The sequence below is a fragment of the Coloeus monedula genome (genome assembly GCF_965178545.1).
Source record: "Coloeus monedula genome assembly, chromosome: 37".
Taxonomy (NCBI): Eukaryota; Metazoa; Chordata; class Aves; order Passeriformes; family Corvidae; genus Coloeus; species Coloeus monedula.
Genome location: NC_138817.1, coordinates 960,764 through 978,255, shown reverse-complemented (window position 1 = coordinate 978,255; position 17,492 = coordinate 960,764). Strand labels below are relative to the sequence as shown.

The following is a 17,492-nucleotide window of genomic DNA, read 5'->3' as shown; positions in this document are numbered from 1 at the left end:
GGAGAAATTTTGGAGGTTCAGGAGAAAATTTTGGGGATTGAAGAGAGAAATTGGATGATTTGAGGGAAAATTTGGGGGTTTAAGGGAGAAATTTGAGGATTTTGGAGGAATTTTGGGGATTGAGGGGAAAATTTGGTGATTTAGGGGGAAACTTTAGAGATTTAGACAAAAATTTGGGGAGTCAGAAGAAACTGGGGATTTCAAGAGGGAAATTTGGGAATTTATGACAAAATTTGGGGATTTAGGGGAAAAATTTGGAGATTCAGGAGGAAATTTGGGGATTTGGGAAGAAAATTTGGGGATTTTGGAGGAAAATTTGGGGATTTTGGGGGTTTTGAGGGGGAAATTTGAGGATTTTGGAGGAATTTTTGAGATTTAGGAGAAAATTTGGGGGTTTAGGAGAAAACTTGGAGATTTAGGAGAAAATTTAGGGGATTTAAAGGAAAATTCAGGGATTTTAAGGGAGAAATTTAGGAATTCAAGACAAAATTTGGGGATTTAAGAGAAGAATTTGGGTATCCGGAAAAAAAAAAAATTGGGGATTTAAAGAAGAAATTTGGTGATGGGAGAGAAAATTTGGGGGGTTTTAAGGAAAGAATTTGGGGATTCAGATGAAAATTTGGGGATTTAGGGAAGAATTTGGAGATTTAGGAGGAAATTTTGGGGATTTAGGGAAGAATTTCACGGTTTCGGAGGAAATCTGGGGATTTTGGGGGCAAAATTCAACAGGAATGTTGGGAATTTCCAGGAATTTTGGGCTCCCAGCTGTGCCCAGGTGTGCCCAGGTGTGCCCACCTGTGCCACCCTCACCTGGCCTGGCCCATGACATCATCAGAGACCCCAAACAGGTGGATTTGAGGGGAATTTGGGCAAAATTCAGGCAAAATTTCACAAAATTTGGGCAGAATTCAATGGGAATTTTGGGAATTTCCAGGAATTTTGGGCTCCCAGCTGTGCCCAGGGGTGCCCAGGGGTGCCCAGGGGTGCCCAGTTGTGCCCAGGTGTGCCCAGGGGTGCCACCCTCACCTGGCCTGGCCTGTGACGTCATCAGAGACCCCAAACAGGCAAATTTGAGATGAATTCAATGAAATTTGGGGTGGATTTGGGCAGAATTTGACGGAATTTGGGCAGAATTCAATGGGAATTCCGGGCTCCCAGCTGTGCCCAGGTGTGCCCAGGGGTGCCCACCTGTGCCACCCTCACCTGGCCTGGCCCATGACGTCATCAGAGACGTCAAACAGGAGAATTTGGGGTGGATTCAATGAAATTTGGGGTGGATTTGATGGGATTTAGGGTGGATTTGGGCAGAACTTGATGGAATTTGGGCACAATTCAACGGGAATTTGGGAAATTTTGGGTGCCCAGGTGTGCCCAGGGGTGCCCAGGGGTGCCACCCTCACCTGACCTGGCCTGTGACATCATCAGAGACCTCAAACAGGCGGATTCCGGGTGGATTCAATGAAATTTGGGGTGGATTTGATGGGATTTGGGGTCGATTTGGGCAGAACTTGACGGAACTTGGGCAGAACTCAATGGGAATTCCGGGCTCCCAACTGTGCCCAGGTGTGCCCAGGTGTGCCCACCTGTGCCCCCCTCACCTGGCCTGCCCCGTGGTGTCATCAGAGACCTCAAACAGGCGGATTTGGGGTGGAGTCAATGAAATTTGGGGTGAATTTGGGCAAAATTTGATGGAATTTGGGCAGAAGTCAATGGGAATTTTGGGAATTTCCAGGAATTTGGGTGCCCAGGTGTGCCCAGGTGTGCCCACCTGTGCCCCCCTCACCTGGCCTGGCCCATGACGTCATCAGAGACGTCAAACAGGCGGATTTGGGGTGGATTCGATGAAATTTGGGGTGGATTTGGGCAAAATTTAATGGAATTTGGGCAGAATTCAATGGGAATTTCCAGGAATTTGGGTGCCCAGCTGTGCCCAGGTGTGCCCAGGTGTGCCCCCCTCACCTGGCCTGGCCCATGAAGTCGTCGTAGAGGAACCTCTGGCGCTTGGACAGGCGGCACCTGAGCACGTGCTCGTACTTCTTGGGCATCTGCTTCTCCACGTCCACCTTGAGGCGCCGCAGCAGGAACGGCCGCAGCACCTGCGGGCACCGGCACAGGTGGGCACAGGTGTGCCCAGGGGGGTCCCAGCTGTGCCCAGGGGTGCCCAGGTGTATCCCAAGGGGGTTCCAGGTGTGCCCAGGTGTACCCAGATATGCCCAGGTGTCTCCCAGGTGTGCCCAGGTGTATCCCAGGTGTATCCCAGGTGTGCCCAGGTGTATCCCAGGTGTACCCAGGTGTGCCCAGGTGTATCCCAAGGGGGTTCCAGGTGTGCCCAGGTGTATCCCAGCTGTGCCCCCAGGTGTGCCCAGGTGTATCCCAAGGGGGTTCCAGGTGTGCCCAGGTGTACCCAGATATGCCCAGGTGTACCCAGGTGTGCCCAGGTGTATCCCAGGTGTATCCCAGCTGTACCCAGCTGTGCCCAGGTGTGCCCAGGTGCGTTACCTTGTGCAGCCTCTTGACCAGGCTCTTGTTGTACTCCCGGCTGCCCTCGATCCCACCTGCCCCAGGTGTGTCCCAGGTGTGTCCCAGGTGTGCCCAGGTGTATCCCAGGTGTATCCCAGGTGTGCCCAGCTGTACCCAGGTGTACCCAGGTGTGCCCAGGTGTATCCCAGGTGTACCCAGCTGTGCCCAGGTGTGCCCAGGTGCGTTACCTTGTGCAGCCTCTTGACCAGGCTCTCATTGTACTCCTGGCTGCCCTCGATCCCACCCGCCCCAGGTGTGCCCCAGGTGTGCCCAGCTGTACCCAGCTGTGCCCAGGTGTGCCCAGGTGCGTTACCTTGTGCAGCCTCTTGACCAGGCTCTCGTTGTACTCCTGGCTGCCCTCGATCCCACCTGCCCCAGGTGTGCCCAGGTGTATCCCAGGTGTGCCCAGGTGTATCCCAGGTGCCCCCAGGTGTGCCCAGGTGCGTTACCTTGTGCAGCCTCTTGACCAGGCTCTCGTTGTACTCCTGGCTGCCCTCGATCCCACGCGCCCCAGGTGTGCCCAGGTGTGCCCAGGTGTATCCCAGCTGTACCCAGGTGCCCCCAGGTGTGCCCAGGTGCGTTACCTTGTGCAGCCTCTTGACCAGGCTCTCGTTGTACTCCTGGCTGCCCTCGATCATGCCGGTGAGGGGGTTGTGGAACCACTCGCGGAACTCGCGGTGCGACTGGAACACGCGCGGCATCAGGAAGTGCATCAGCGACCAGAGCTCCATCAGCGAGTTCTGCAGCGGCGTCCCCGTCAGCAGCAGCCGCCGCTGGCTGCCCACACACAGCGGGGACACAGGTGAGCCACAGGTGAGCCACAGGTGAGCCACAGGTGAGGACACAGGTGAGGACACAGGTGAGCCACAGGTGAGGACACAGGTGAGCCACAGGTGAGCCACAGGTGAGGACACAGGTGAGGACACAGGTGAGAGACACCGGGGCACAGGTGAGCCACAGGTGAGCCACAGGTGAGCCACAGGTGAGCCACAGGTGAGAGACACCGGGGCACAGGTGAGCCACAGGTAAGGACACAGGTGAGCCACAGGTGAGGACACAGGTGAGGACACAGGTGAGCCACAGGTGAGGACACAGGTGAGCCACAGGTGAGCCACAGGTGAGGACACAGGTGAGCCACAGGTGAGGACACAGGTGAGCCACAGGTAAGGACACAGGTGAGCCACAGGTGAGGACACAGGTGAGCCACAGGTGAGGATACAGGTGAGCCACAGGTGAGCCACAGGTGAGCCACAGGTGAGGACACAGGTGAGCCACAGGTAAGGACACAGGTGAGGACACAGGTGAGAGACACAGGTGAGAGACACCGGGGCACAGGTGAGCCACAGGTGAGGACACAGGTGAGGACACAGGTGAGGACACAGGTGAGCCACAGGTGAGCCACAGGTGAGGACACAGGTGAGAGACACCGGGGCACAGGTGAGCCACAGGTGAGGACACAGGTGAGCCACAAGTGAGGACACAGGTGAGGACACAGGTGAGCCACAGGTGAGAGACACCGGGGCACAGGTGAGGACAGGTGAGGGCACAGGTGAGCCACAGGTGAGCCACAGGTGAGCCACAGGTGAGGACACAGGTAAGAGACACCGGGGGACAGGTGAGCCACGGGGGAGAGACAGGCGAGACAGGGGACAGGTAAGGGACAGGTGGGAACACAGGTGAGGGACACGGGACAGGTGAGGGACAGGTGAGGGACAGGTGAGGGACAGGTGGGGACAGGTGAGGGACAGGTGAGGGACAGGTGAGGGACAGGTGAGGACAGGTGGGGACAGGTGGGGACAGGTGAGGGACAGGTGAGGGACAGGTGGGACAGGTGAGGGACAGGTGAGGACAGGTGAGGGACAGGTGAGGGACAGGTGAGGGACAGGTGAGGACAGGTGAGGGACAGGTGAGGGACAGGTGAGGGACAGGTGAGGACAGGTGAGGGACAGGTGAGGACAGGTGAGGGACAGGTGAGGGACAGGTGAGGGACAGGTGAGGACAGGTGAGGGACAGGTGAGGACAGGTGAGGGACAGGTGAGGGACAGGTGAGGGACAGGTGAGGACAGGTGAGGGACAGGTGAGGGACAGGTGAGGGACAGGTGAGGACAGGTGAGGGACAGGTGAGGGACAGGTGAGGGACAGGTGGGACAGGTGGGGACAGGTGAGGGACAGGTGAGGGACAGGTGAGGGACAGGTGAGGGACAGGTGAGGACAGGTGAGGGACAGGTGAGGGACAGGTGGGACAGGTGAGGACAGGTGAGGGACAGGTGGGGACAGGTGAGGGACAGGTGAGGGACAGGTGAGGACAGGTGAGGACAGGTGGGGACAGGTGAGGACAGGTGGGGACAGGTGAGGGACAGGTGAGGGACAGGTGGGACAGGTGGGGACAGGTGAGGGACAGGTGGGGACAGGTGAGGGACAGGTGGGACAAGCACAGCTCCAACTCAGCTGAGCCGCCCCCCTGCCCAGGTGTGCCCAGGAGTAGCCCAGGTGTGCCCACCTATGCTCAGCTGTGCCCCAGGTACACTGGAGTGCGCCCAGGTGTGCCCAGGTGTGCCCAGCTGTGTATCCCACGTGCCCCAAATACATCCCAGGTGTGCCCCAGTGTGCCCAGGTACACTCAAGCGTATCAAGGTGTGCCCAGGTGTGCCCAGGTGTGCCCAGCTCTGCCCAGGTGTGCTCAGGTGTCCCCAGGTGTGCCCCAGCTGTCCCCAGGTGCCCCCAGTGCCCCCAGCTATGCCCAGCAGTAACCAGGTGTGCCCAGGTCCTGCCAGGTGTGCCCAGGTGTGCCTCAATGTCCCCAGGTGTGGCCAGGTGCCCCCAGCTGTGCCCAGGTGTGCCCAGCTGTGCCCAGGTGCCCCCAGGTGTCCCCAAGTGCCCCCAGCTGTGCCCAGCTATCCCCAGGTGTCCCCAGCTGTGCCCCAGGTGCTCCCAGGTGTCCCCAGCTACCCCCAGGTGCCCACGGTGCCAGGGCAGGTGCCCGCCCGGCCTCACCTGTTGAAGTTGAGCAGGGACTGCCAGCGCTGGGATTTGAAGTTCTTGATGTTCTGCGCCTCGTCCAGGATCAGGTACTTCCAGTTCTTCCTGCGGAACGCCTGGTGGTCCTGCAGCACCAGCTTGTAGGAGGTGATGCACACGTGGAACGCGTTCGGCTTCGTCCAGCCCTGAGCAGGTAACACAGGTGAGGTCAGAACCCCAAAAAAACCCAATCCAGAACACCCAGGTGTGCCCCCAGGTGTGCCCAGGTGTGCCCAGGTGTGCAGCACCAGCTTGGAGGTGATGCACACGTGGAACGCGTTCGGCTTCGCCCAGCCCTGCACAGGTGAGGCACAGATGAGGCACAGGTGAGGCACAGGTGAGGCACAGGTGAGGTCAGAACCCCAAAAAAACCCAATCCAGAACACCCAGATGTGCCCAGGTGTGCCCAGGTGTGCCCAGGTGTGCCCAGCTGTGCAGCACCAGCTTGTAGGAGGTGATGCACACGTGGAACGCGTTCGGCTTCGTCCAGCCCTGAGCAGGTGAGGCACAGGTGAGGTCAGAACCCCAAAAAAACCCAATCCAGAACACCCAGGTGTGCCCAGGTGTGCCCAGGTGTGCCCAGGTGTGCCCCCAGCTGTGCCCAGGTGTGCAGCACCAGCTTGGAGGAGGTGATGCACACGTGGAACGCGTTCGGCTTCGTCCAGCCCTGAGCAGGTAACACAGGTGAGGTCAGAACCCCAAAAAACCCAGTCCAAAATGCCCTGAAACAGCCCCAGGTGTGCCCAGGTGTGCCCAGGTGTGCCCCCAGGTGTGCCCAGGTGTGCCCAGGTGCCCTCACACCTTCTCCAGGTGCTCCAATCACCTCTCAAACCCCATCCAGGTGTCACTGCAGGTACTCCAGGTCACCAAAACCCACCCAGAAATGACACAAAACCACCCCAAACTGCCTCAATCTGCCCCAAAACCTCTCCCAGGTGCCCCCAGGTGCCCTCACACCTTCTCCAGATCAAACCCCATCCAGGTGTCAGCACAGCTGCTCCAGGTCACCAAAAACCACCCAAAATCACCCAAAACCACCCCAAACCACCCAAAACCACCTCGATCTGCCCCAAAATCTCTCCCAGCTGCCCCCAGGTGCCCTCACACCTTCTCCAGGTGTTCAAACCCCACCCAGGTGTCACCACAGCTGCTCCAGGTAACCAAAACCAACCCAAAAAATGACCCAAAACCACCCAAAAATGACACAAAACCACCCAAAAATGACCCAGAACCACGCAAAAATGATGCAAAACCTCCCCAAACCACCCCAAACCACTTCAATCTGCCCCAAAATCTCTCCCAGGTGCCCCCAGGTGTGCCCAGGTGCCCTCACGCCTTCTCCAGATGCTCAAACCCCATCCAGGTGTCACCACAGGTATTCCAGATAACAAAAACCACCCCAAAATGACCCAGAAACACCTCAAGTTGCCCCAAAATCTCTCCCAGGTGTGCCCAGGTGCCCTCACACCTTCCCCAGATCAAACCCCACCCAGGTGCCACCGCAGCTGCTCCACGTAACCAAAAACCAACCCAAAAATGACCCAAAACCTCCCCAAAATGATACAAAACCACCCCAAATCACTCCAAAACAGCCAAAACCACCTCAATCTGCCCCAAAATCTCTCCCAGGTGCCCCCAGGTGCCCTCACACCTTCTCCAGGTGCTCAAACCCCATCCAGGTGCCACCACAGCTGCTCCAGGTAACCAAAAACCACCCAAAAATGACCCAAAACCTCCCCAAAATGACACAAAACCACCTCAAATCACTCCAAAACAGCCAAAACCACCTCGATCTGCCCCAAAATCTCGCCCAGGTGTGCCCAGGTGTGCCCAGACCTTCTCCAGGTGTTCAAACCCCATCCAAGTGTCACCACAGCTGCTCTAGCTAACCAAAAACCACCCCAAAATGACTCAAAACCACCCAAAAATGACCCAGAACCACCCAAAAATGACCCAGAACCACCCAAAAATGACTCAAAACCACCCCAAAATGACCCAAAACCACCCAAAAATGATACAAAACCTCCCAAAACAACCCAAAACCACCTCAATCTGCCCCAAAATCTCGCCCAGGTGTGCCCAGGTGCCCTCACACCTTCCCCAGATCAAACCCCATCCAGGTGCCACCGCAGCTGCTCCAGGTCACCAAAAAACTACCCAAAAATGACCCAAAACCTCCCCAAAATGACACAAAACCACCCAAAATCACTCCAAAACAGCCAAAACCACCTCGATCTGCCCCAAAATCTCGCCCAGGTGTGCCCGTCCAGGTGTGCCCAGACCTTCTCCAGGTGTTCAAGCCCCATCCAGGTGTCAGCACAGCTGCTCCAGGTAACCAAAAACAACCCCAAAAAGACCCAAAACCACCCAAAAATGACCCCGAACCACCCAAAAATGCTGCAAAACCACCCAAAACCTCCCCAAACCACCCAAAACCACCTCGATCTGACCCAAAATCTCACCCAGGTGTGCCCAGGTGCCCTCACACCTTCTCCAGGTGTCCCAACCCCCCTCAAACCCCACCCAGGTGTCACCACAGCTGCTCCTGGTAACCACCCAAAACCACCCCAAAATGACCCAAAACCACCCCAAAATGACCCAAAACCACCCAAAAATGATGCAAAACCTCCCCAAACCACCCCAAACCACTTCAATCTGCCCCAAAATCCCTCCCAGGTGCCCCCAGGTGTGCCCAGGTACCCCCAGGTGTGCCCAGGTGCCCTCACGCCTTCTCCAGATGCTCAAACCCCATCCAGGTGTCACCACAGGTATTCCAGATAACAAAAACCACCCCAAAATGACCCAGAAACACCTCAATCTGCCCCAAAATCTCTCCCAGGTGCCCCCAGGTGCCCTCACACCTTCTCCAGGTGCTCAAACCCCATCCAGGTGCCACCACAGCTGCTCCAGCTAACCAAAAACAACCCAAAAATGACCCAAAACCTCCCCAAAATGACACAAAACCACCTCAAATCACTCCAAAACAGCCAAAACCACCTCAATCTGCCCCAAAATCTCGCCCAGGTGTGCCCAGGTGTGCCCAGACCTTCTCCAGGTGCTCAAACCCCATCCAAGTGTCACCACAGCTGCTCCAGCTAACCAAAAACCACCCCAAAATGACTCAAAACCACCCAAAAATGACCCAGAACCACCCAAAAATGACCCAGAACCACCCAAAAATGACTCAAAACCACCCAAAAATGATACAAAACCTCCCAAAACAACCCAAAACCACCTCAATCTGCGCCAAAATCTCCCCCAGGTGCCCCCAGGTGCCCTCACACCTTCTCCAGGTGCTCAAACCCCACCCAGGTGCCACCGCAGCTGCTCCACGTAACCAAAAACCAACCCAAAAATGACCCAAAACCTCCCCAAAATGACACAAAACCACCCAAAATCACTCCAAAACAGCCAAAACCACCTCGATCTGCCCCAAAATCTCGCCCAGGTGTGCCCGCCCAGGTGTGCCCAGACCTTCTCCAGGTGTTCAAGCCCCATCCAGGTGTCAGCACAGCTGCTCCAGCTAACCAAAAACCACCCCAAAATGACTTAAAACCACCCAAAAATGACCCCGAACCACCCAAAAATGACACAAAACCACCCAAAACCTCCCCAAACCACCCAAAACCACCCAAAACCACCTCGATCTGCCCCAAAATCTCGCCCAGGTGTGCCCAGGTGCCCTCATACCTTCTCCAGGTGTCCCAACCCCCCTCAAACCCCACCCAGGTGTCAGCACAGCTGCTCCAGGTAACCACCCAAAACCACCCAAAAATGATGCAAAACCTCCCCAAACCACCCAAAACCACCTCGATGTGCCCCAAAATCTCGCCCAGCTGTGCCCAGGTGTGCCCAGGTGCCCTCACCTGTCTCTTGAGGCGCCGCTCCTTCTGGGCACCGTAGTAGGTGAGGATCTTGAAGCTGGGGCACCAACGCTTGAGCTCCATCTCCCAGTTGAGCATCACCGAGGTGGGCACGATGATCAGGTGAGGGCCCCAGCTGCCTGCCAGAGGAACCCAAAAATGAGCCCAAAATGACCCAAAAACGGCCTAAAACACCCCAAAAAAGGGGCTCAGGTGAGACCCCAGTTGCCTGCAAAAGGAACCCAAAAATGAGCCCAAAATGAGCCAAAATGGCCAAAAATACCCCAAAAAAGGGGCTCAGGTGAGGGCCCAGCTGCCTGCAAAAGGAACCCAAAAATGAGCCAAAAACGGCCTAAAACATCCCAAAAAAGGGGCTCAGGTGAGGGCCCAGCTGCCTGCAAAAGGAACCCAAAAATGACCCAAAAATTACCTAAAACACCCCAAAAAAGGGGCTCAGGTGAGGCCCCAGCTGCCTGCCAGAGGAACCCAAAAATGAGCCCAAAATGAGCCAAAAACGGCCTAAAACACCCCAAAAAAGGGGCTCAGGTGAGGGCCCCAGCTGCCTGCAAAAGGAACCCAAAAATGAGCCCCAAATGAGCCAAAAACGGCCTAAAACACCCCAAAAAAGGGGCTCAGGTGAGGGCCCCAGCTGCCTGCCAGAGGAACCCAAAAATGAGCCCAAAATGAGCCAAAATGGCCAAAGACACCCCAAAAAAGGGGCTCAGGTGAGGGCACAGCTGCCTGCCAGAGGAACCCAAAAATGAGCCAAAAATGAGCCAAAAACGGCCTAAAACACCCCAAAAAAGGGGCTCAGGTGAGGCCCCAGCTGCCTGCCAGAGGAACCCAAAAATGAGCCCAAAATGAGCCAAAAACGGCCTAAAACACCCCAAAAAAGGGGCTCAGGTGAGGGCCCCAGCTGCCTGCCAGAGGAACCCAAAAATGAGCCCAAAATGAGCCAAAAACGGCCTAAAACACCCCAAAAAAGGGGCTCTGGTGAGGACCCAGCTGCCTGCAAAAGGAACCCAAAAATGACCCAAAAACGGCCAAAAACACCCCAAAAAAGGAGCTCAGGTGAGGGCCCAGCTGCCTGCCAGAGGAACCCAAAAATGTGCCCAAAATGAGCCAAAAATGGCCTAAAACACCCCAAAAAAGGGGCTCAGGTGAGGGCCCAGCTGCCTGCAAAAGGAACCCAAAAATGACCCAAAAACGGCCAAAAACACCCCAAAAAAGGGGCTCAGGTGAGGGCCCAGCTGCCTGCCAGAGGAACCCAAAAATGAGCCCAAAATGAGCCAAAAACGGCCTAAAACACCCCAAAAAAGGGGCTCAGGTGAGGGCCCAGCTGCCTGCAAAAGGAACCCAAAAATGAGCCCAAAATGAGCCAAAAACGGCCTAAAACACCCCAAAAAAGGGGCTCAGGTGAGGCCCCAGCTGCCTGCCAGAGGAACCCAAAAATGAGCCCAAAATGAGCCAAAAACGGCCTAAAACACCCCAAAAAAGGGGCTCAGGTGAGGGCCCCAGCTGCCTGCCAGAGGAACCCAAAAATGAGCCCAAAAATGGCCAAAAACGGCCTAAAATACCCCAAAAAAGGGGCTCAGGTGAGGCCCCAGCTGCCTGCCAGAGGAACCCAAAAATGAGCCAAAAATGAGCCAAAAACGGCCTAAAACACCCCAAAAAAGGGGCTCAGGTGAGGGCCCCAGCTGCCTGCAAAAGGAACCCAAAAATGAGCCCAAAATGAGCCAAAAAGGCCAAAAACACCCCAAAAAAGGGGCTCAGGTGAGGCCCCAGCTGCCTGCAAAAGGAACCCAAAAATGAGCCCAAAATGAGCCAAAAACGGCCTAAAATACCCCAAAAAAGGGGCTCAGGTGAGGGCCCCAGCTGCCTGCAAAAGGAACCCAAAAATGAGCCCAAAATGAGCCAAAAACGGCCTAAAACACCCCAAAAAAGGGGCTCAGGTGAGGGCCCAGCTGCCTGCAAAAGGAACCCAAAAATGAGCCCAAAATGAGCCAAAAACACCCCAAAAAAGGGGCTCAGGTGAGGGCCCCAGCTGCCTGCCAGAGGAACCCAAAAATGAGCCCAAAATGAGCCAAAAACGGCCTAAAATACCCCAAAAAAGGGGCTCAGGTGAGGGCCCCAGCTGCCTGCCAGAAGAACCCAAAAATGAGCCCAAAACGGCCAAAAATACCCCAAAAAAGGGGCTCAGGTGAGGCCCCAGCTGCCTGCCAGAAGAACCCAAAAATGAGCCCAAAAATGGCCAAAAACACCCCAAAAAAGGGGCTCAGGTGAGGCCCCAGCTGCCTGCAAAAGGAACCCAAAAATGAGCCCAAAATGAGCCAAAAACGGCCTAAAATACCCCAAAAAAGGGGCTCAGGTGAGGCCCCAGCTGCCTACAAAAGGAACCCAAAAATGAGCCCAAAATGAGCCAAAAACGGCCTAAAACACCCCAAAAAAGGGGCTCAGGTGAGGGCCCCAGCTGCCTGCCAGAGGAACCCAAAAATGAGCCCAAAATGAGCCAAAATGGCCAAAGACACCCCAAAAAAGGGGCTCAGGTGAGGCCCCAGCTGCCTGCCAGAGGAACCCAAAAATGAGCCCAAAATGAGCCAAAAACGGCCTAAAATACCCCAAAAAAGGGGCTCAGGTGAGGCCCCAGCTGCCTGCAAAAGGAACCCAAAAATGAGCCCAAAATGAACCAAAAACGGCCTAAAATACCCCAAAAAAGGGGCTCAGGTGAGGGCTCAGTTACCTGTGCACAGGTGAGGGACAGGAGAGCCTCAAAAACCCCAAAATACCCAAAAAGGATCCAAACCCCACCCAAAACTGACCTAAAAAGCCCCAAAAAAGGCGCTCAGGTGAGTCCTGGAGACTCCAAAGGTGCCCAGGTGCACCGAGCTGTGCCCAGGTGTGCCCAGGTGTGCCCAGGTGTGCCCAGGTGCATCCCAGGTGTGCCCAGGTGTATCCCAGGTGCATCCCAGGTGTGTCCCAAGTGCCCCCAGGTGTCCCAGGTGTGCCCAGCTGTGCCCCAGGCACACTCAGGTGTGCCCAGGTGTGCCCAGGTGTGCCCAGGTGTCTCAGGGGTGGCCCAGCTGTTGCCCAGGTGTGCCCAGGTGTGTCCCAGGTGCCCCCAGGTGTTCCAGGTGCCCCCAGGTGTATCCCAAGTGCCCCCAGGTGTATCCCAAGTGCCCCCAGGTGCCCCCAGGTGTATCCCAGGTGTTCCAGGTGCCCCCAGGTGTATCCCAGGTGTATCCCAGGTGTTCCAGGTGCCCCCAGGTGTATCCCAGGTGTATCCCAGGTGTTCCAGGTGCCCCCAGGTGTATCCCAGGTGTGTCCCAGGTGTGCCCAGGTGCCCCCAGGTGTATCCCAAGTGCCCCCAGGTGTATCCCAGGTGCCCCCAGGTGCCCCCAGGTGTGCCCAGGTGTGCCCGGCTCACCTTTCTCGCAGGCCAGGTGTGCCAGCAGGGAGATGGTCTGGATGGTCTTGCCCAGCCCCATCTCGTCGGCCAGGATCCCGTTGAGCTTCTTCTCGTACATGGTCACCAGCCAGTCCAGGCCGATGTGCTGGTACTCGCGCAGGGTGCCCCGCAGCAGGTGCGGGATCGGCGTCTTCACCTGCGCAGGTGAGCCCACAGGTGAGCCCACAGGTGTGCCCAGGTGTGCCCAGGTACCCCTGTCACTGCCAGCCCACCCCCCGTGCTGGTACTCGCGCAGGGTGCCCCGCAGCAGGTGCGGGATCGGCGTCTTCACCTGCACAGGTGAGCCCACAGGTGAGCCCACAGGTGTGCCCAGGTGTGCCCAGGTGTGCCCAGGTGTGCCCAGGTACCCCTGTCACTGCCAGCCCACCCCCCGTGCTGGTGCCTCCCCAGGGTGCCCCGCAGCAGGTGCGGGATCGGCGTCTTCACCTGCACAGGTGAGGGCACAGGTGAGCCCACAGGTGTGCCCAGGTGTGCCCAGGTGTGTCCCTGTAACTCCAGGTGCCCCCCAGCTGCCCCCCAGGTGTACCCAGGTGCCCCCAGGTGTATCCCTACAGCTCCAATTACCCCCAGGTGTATCCCTGTAGCTCCAGATGCCCCCCAGGTGTATCCCAGGTGCCCCCCAGGTGTATCCCTGTAGCTCCAGGTGCCCCCCAGCTGCCCCCCCAAGTGTACCCCTACAGCTCCAGGTGCCCCCAGGTGTGCCCAGGTGTATCCCTGCAGCTCCAGGTGTATCCCAGGTGCCCCCCAGGTGTGCCCCTATAGCTCCAGGTGCCCCCCAGGTGTGCCCAGGTGTATCCCTACAGCTCCAGGTGCCCCCCAGATGTGCCCCTACAGCTCCAGGTGTATCCCAGGTGCCCCCCAGGTGTGTCCCTATAGCTCCAGGTGCCCCCAGGTGTGCCCCTATAGCTCCAGGTGTGCCCGGGTGTGCCCAGGTGTATCCCTGCAGCTCCAGGTGCCCCCAGATGTGCCCCTACAGCTCCAGGTGTATCCCAGGTGCCCCCCAGGTGCCCCCAGGTGTATCCCTACAGCTCCAGGTGCCCCCCAGGTGTGCCCAGGTGTATCCCTGCAGCTCCAGGTGCCCCCAGATGTGCCCCTACAGCTCCAGGTGTATCCCAGGTGCCCCCCAGGTGTATCCCTGCAGCTCCAGGTGCCCCCAGATGTGCCCCTACAGCTCCAGGTGTATCCCAGGTGCCCCCCAGGTGTATCCCTGCAGCTCCAGGTGCCCCCCAGGTGCCCCCCCAAGTGTACCCCTACAGCTCCAGGTGCCCCCAGGTGTGCCCAGGTGTATCCCTACAGCTCCAGGTGCCCCCAGGTGTGCCCCTATAGCTCCAGGTGCCCCCAGGTGTGCCCCTATAGCTCCAGGTGCCCCCCAGGTGTGCCCAGGTGTATCCCTACAGCTCCAGGTGCCCCCAGGTGTGCCCAGGTGTACCCCTGTAGCTCCAGATGCCCCCAGGTGTATCCCAGGTGCCCCCCAGGTATATCCCCATAGCTCCAGGTGTGCCCAGGTGTGCCCAGGTGTGTCCCTATAGCTCCAGGTGCCCCCCAGGTGCCCCCCCAAGTGTACCCCTATAGCTCCAGGTGCCCCCAGGTGTGCCCAGGTGTATCCCTGCAGCTCCAGGTGTATCCCAGGTGCCCCCCAGGTGTGCCCCTATAGCTCCAGGTGCCCCCCAGGTGTGCCCAGGTGTATCCCTACAGCTCCAGGTGCCCCCCAGATGTGCCCCTACAGCTCCAGGTGTATCCCAGGTGCCCCCCAGGTGTGTCCCTATAGCTCCAGGTGCCCCCAGGTGTGCCCCTATAGCTCCAGGTGTGCCCGGGTATGCCCAGGTGTATCCCTATAGCTCCAGGTGCCCCCAGATGTGCCCCTATAGCTCCAGGTGTATCCCAGGTGCCCCCCAGGTGCCCCCAGGTGTATCCCTGCAGCTCCAGGTGCCCCCCAGGTGCCCCCCCAAGTGTACCCCTACAGCTCCAGGTGCCCCCCAGGTGCCCCCAGGTGTATCCCTATAGCTCCAGGTGCCCCCCAGGTGTATCCCAGGTGCCCCCCAGGTGTGCCCCTATAGCTCCAGGTGTATCCCAGGTGCCCCCCAGGTGTGCCCAGGTGTATCCCTACAGCTCCAGGCGCCCCCCAGGTGTGCCCCTATAGCTCCAGGTGTACCCAGGTGCCCCCAGGTGTATCCCTGCAGCTCCAGGTGCCCCCCAGGTGTGCCCAGGTGTATCCCTGCAGCTCCATGTGCCCCCAGGTGTATCCCAGGTGCCCCCCAGGTGTATCCCTGCAGCTCCAGATGCCCCCAGGTGTATCCCAGGTGCCCCCCAGGTGTGTCCCTGCAGCTCCAGGTGCCCCCCAGGTGCCCCCCAGGTGCCCTCACCTGCGTGGTGGCCAAGGTGTAACCCTTGGGCTGGAGGCTCTCGGCGGCCGCCGCGATGTCGCTGATCTCCTTCTTGGGGGCGGGGCCGGCAGGTGCGGCCGGGGCCACCTGGGCTACCTGGGCCGGGGCGGGCGGGGCCGGGCCCCCGGGGGCCGCCCCTCCCCCGCCTCCGCCGCCCTCCTGCCCCTCCCCCTCCTCCTCCTCGTCCTCGTCGTCGGCCTCGTCGTCGTCCTCGTCCTCGTCGTCGTCGTCCTCCTCCTCCTCCTCGTCCTCCTCGCTGTCGCCGCCAGGTGAGTCTGGGGGGGGGGGACAGGTGAGGGTGGGGCTGGCACCTGGGTGGGGTTTGGGCACACCTGGGTGGGGTTTGGGGCACACCTGGGTGGGGTTGGGGCACATCTGGGCAGGGTTTGTGCACACCTGGGCGGGGTTTGGGGCACACCTGGGCAGGTTTGGGGCACACCTGGGCAGGTGGGCGCTCACCTGAGTGGGGTTCAGGGCACACCTGGGCAGGGCTCAGGGCACACCTGGGTGGGGTTTGGGCACACCTGGGCAGGGTTTGGGGCACACCTGGGCAGGGTTTGGGGCACACCTGGGTGGGGTTTGGGGCACACCTGGGCGGGGTTGGGGCACACCTGGGCGGGGTTTGGGGCACACCTGGGTGGGGTTTGGGGCACACCTGGGTGGGGTTGGGGCACACCTGGGTGGGGTTTGGGGCACACCTGGGCAGGGTTTGGGCACACCTGGGTGGGGTTTGGGGCACACCTGGGCAGGGTTTGGGGCACACCTGGGCGGGGTTGGGGCACACCTGGGCAGGGTTTGGGCACACCTGGGCAGGGTTTGGGCACACCTGGGTGGGGTTTGGGCACACCTGGGCGGGGTTTGGGCACACCTGGGTGGGGTTTGGGCACACCTGGGCAGGGCTCAGGGCACACCTGGGTGGGGTTTGGGCACGCCTGGGTGGGGTTTGGGCACACCTGGGTGGGGTATGGGCACACCTGGGTGGGGTTTGGGCACGCCTGGGTGGGGTTTGGGCACATCTGGGTGGGGTTTGGGCACACCTGGGTGGGGTTTGGGCACATCTGGGTGGGGTTTGGGCACATCTGGGTGGGGTTTGGGCACGCCTGGGTGGGGTTTGGGCACACCTGGGCGGGGCTCAGAGCACACCTGGGCAGGGTTTGGGCACACCTGGGTGGGGTTGGGGCACACCTGGGCAGGGTTTGGGCACACCTGGGTGGGGTTGGGGCACACCTGGGCAGGGTTTGGGCACACCTGGGCAGGCGGGTGCTCACCTGAGTGGCGTTCAGGGCACACCTGGGCGGGTTTGGGGCACACCTGGGTGGGGTTTGGGCACACCTGGGCAGGGTTTGGGCACACCTGGGCAGGGTTTGGGCACATCTGGGCAGGGTTTGGGGCACATCTGGGCAGGTTTGGGGCACACCTGGGCAGGGTTTGGGCACACCTGGGCAGGGTTTGGGGCACACCTGGGCAGGGTTCGGGGCACACCTGGGCACGCCCCTGGCACACCTGGGCAGGTGGGTGCTCACCTGAGCGGGGTTCAGGGCACACCTGGGCAGGGTTTGTGCACACCTGGGTGGGGTTTGGGCACACCTGGGCAGGGTTCGGGGCACACCTGGGCAGGGCTCAGGGCACACCTGGGCAGGGTTCAGGCACATCTGGGTGGGGTTTGGGCACACCTGGGTGGGGTTCGGGCACACCTGGGTGGGGTTTGGGCACACCTGGGCAGGGCTCAGGGCACACCTGGGTGGGGTTTGGGCACACCTGGGCAGGCGGGTGCTCACCTGAGTGGCATTCAGGGCACACCTGGGTGGGGTATGGGCACGCCTGGGCAGGGCTCAGGGCACACCTGGGCGGGGTTTGGGCACACCTGGGTGGGGTTTGGGCACACCTGGGCAGGGCTCAGGGCACACCTGGGCGGGGTTTGGGCACACCTGGGTGGGGTTTGGGCACACCTGGGCAGGGCTCAGGGCACACCTGGGCGGGGTTTGGGCACTCCTGGGTGGGGTTTGGGGCACACCTGGGTGGGGTATGGGCACGCCTGGGCAGGGCTCGGGGCACACCTGGGCATGCCCCTGGCACACCTGGGCAGGCGGGCGCTCACCTGAGTGGGGTTCAGGGCACACCTGGGCGGGTTTGGGCACACCTGGGTGGGGTTCAGGGCACACCTGGGCAGGGTTCGGGGCACACCTGGGCGGGTTCAGGGCACACCTGGGCGGGTTTGGGCACACCTGGGCAGGGTTCGGG

General features: G+C 59.5%; 1 protein-coding gene across 1 annotated transcript in view; it reads right to left on the bottom strand.

Annotated features, from left to right (window-relative positions):
* The window catches only part of SRCAP (Snf2 related CREBBP activator protein), a 124,769-nt gene that overhangs the window by 74,610 nt on the left and 32,667 nt on the right, over positions 1–17,492 (bottom strand). The window contains exons 12-17 of the mRNA XM_082300179.1: positions 15,231–15,526; positions 12,826–13,003; positions 9,405–9,541; positions 5,515–5,684; positions 3,105–3,297; positions 1,960–2,096 (exon numbers count right to left, since the gene is read on the bottom strand). Coding sequence (XP_082156305.1) covers positions 1,960–2,096; positions 3,105–3,297; positions 5,515–5,684; positions 9,405–9,541; positions 12,826–13,003; positions 15,231–15,526 — 1,111 coding nt within the window. The remainder of the gene's footprint in view (positions 1–1,959; positions 2,097–3,104; positions 3,298–5,514; positions 5,685–9,404; positions 9,542–12,825; positions 13,004–15,230; positions 15,527–17,492) is intronic.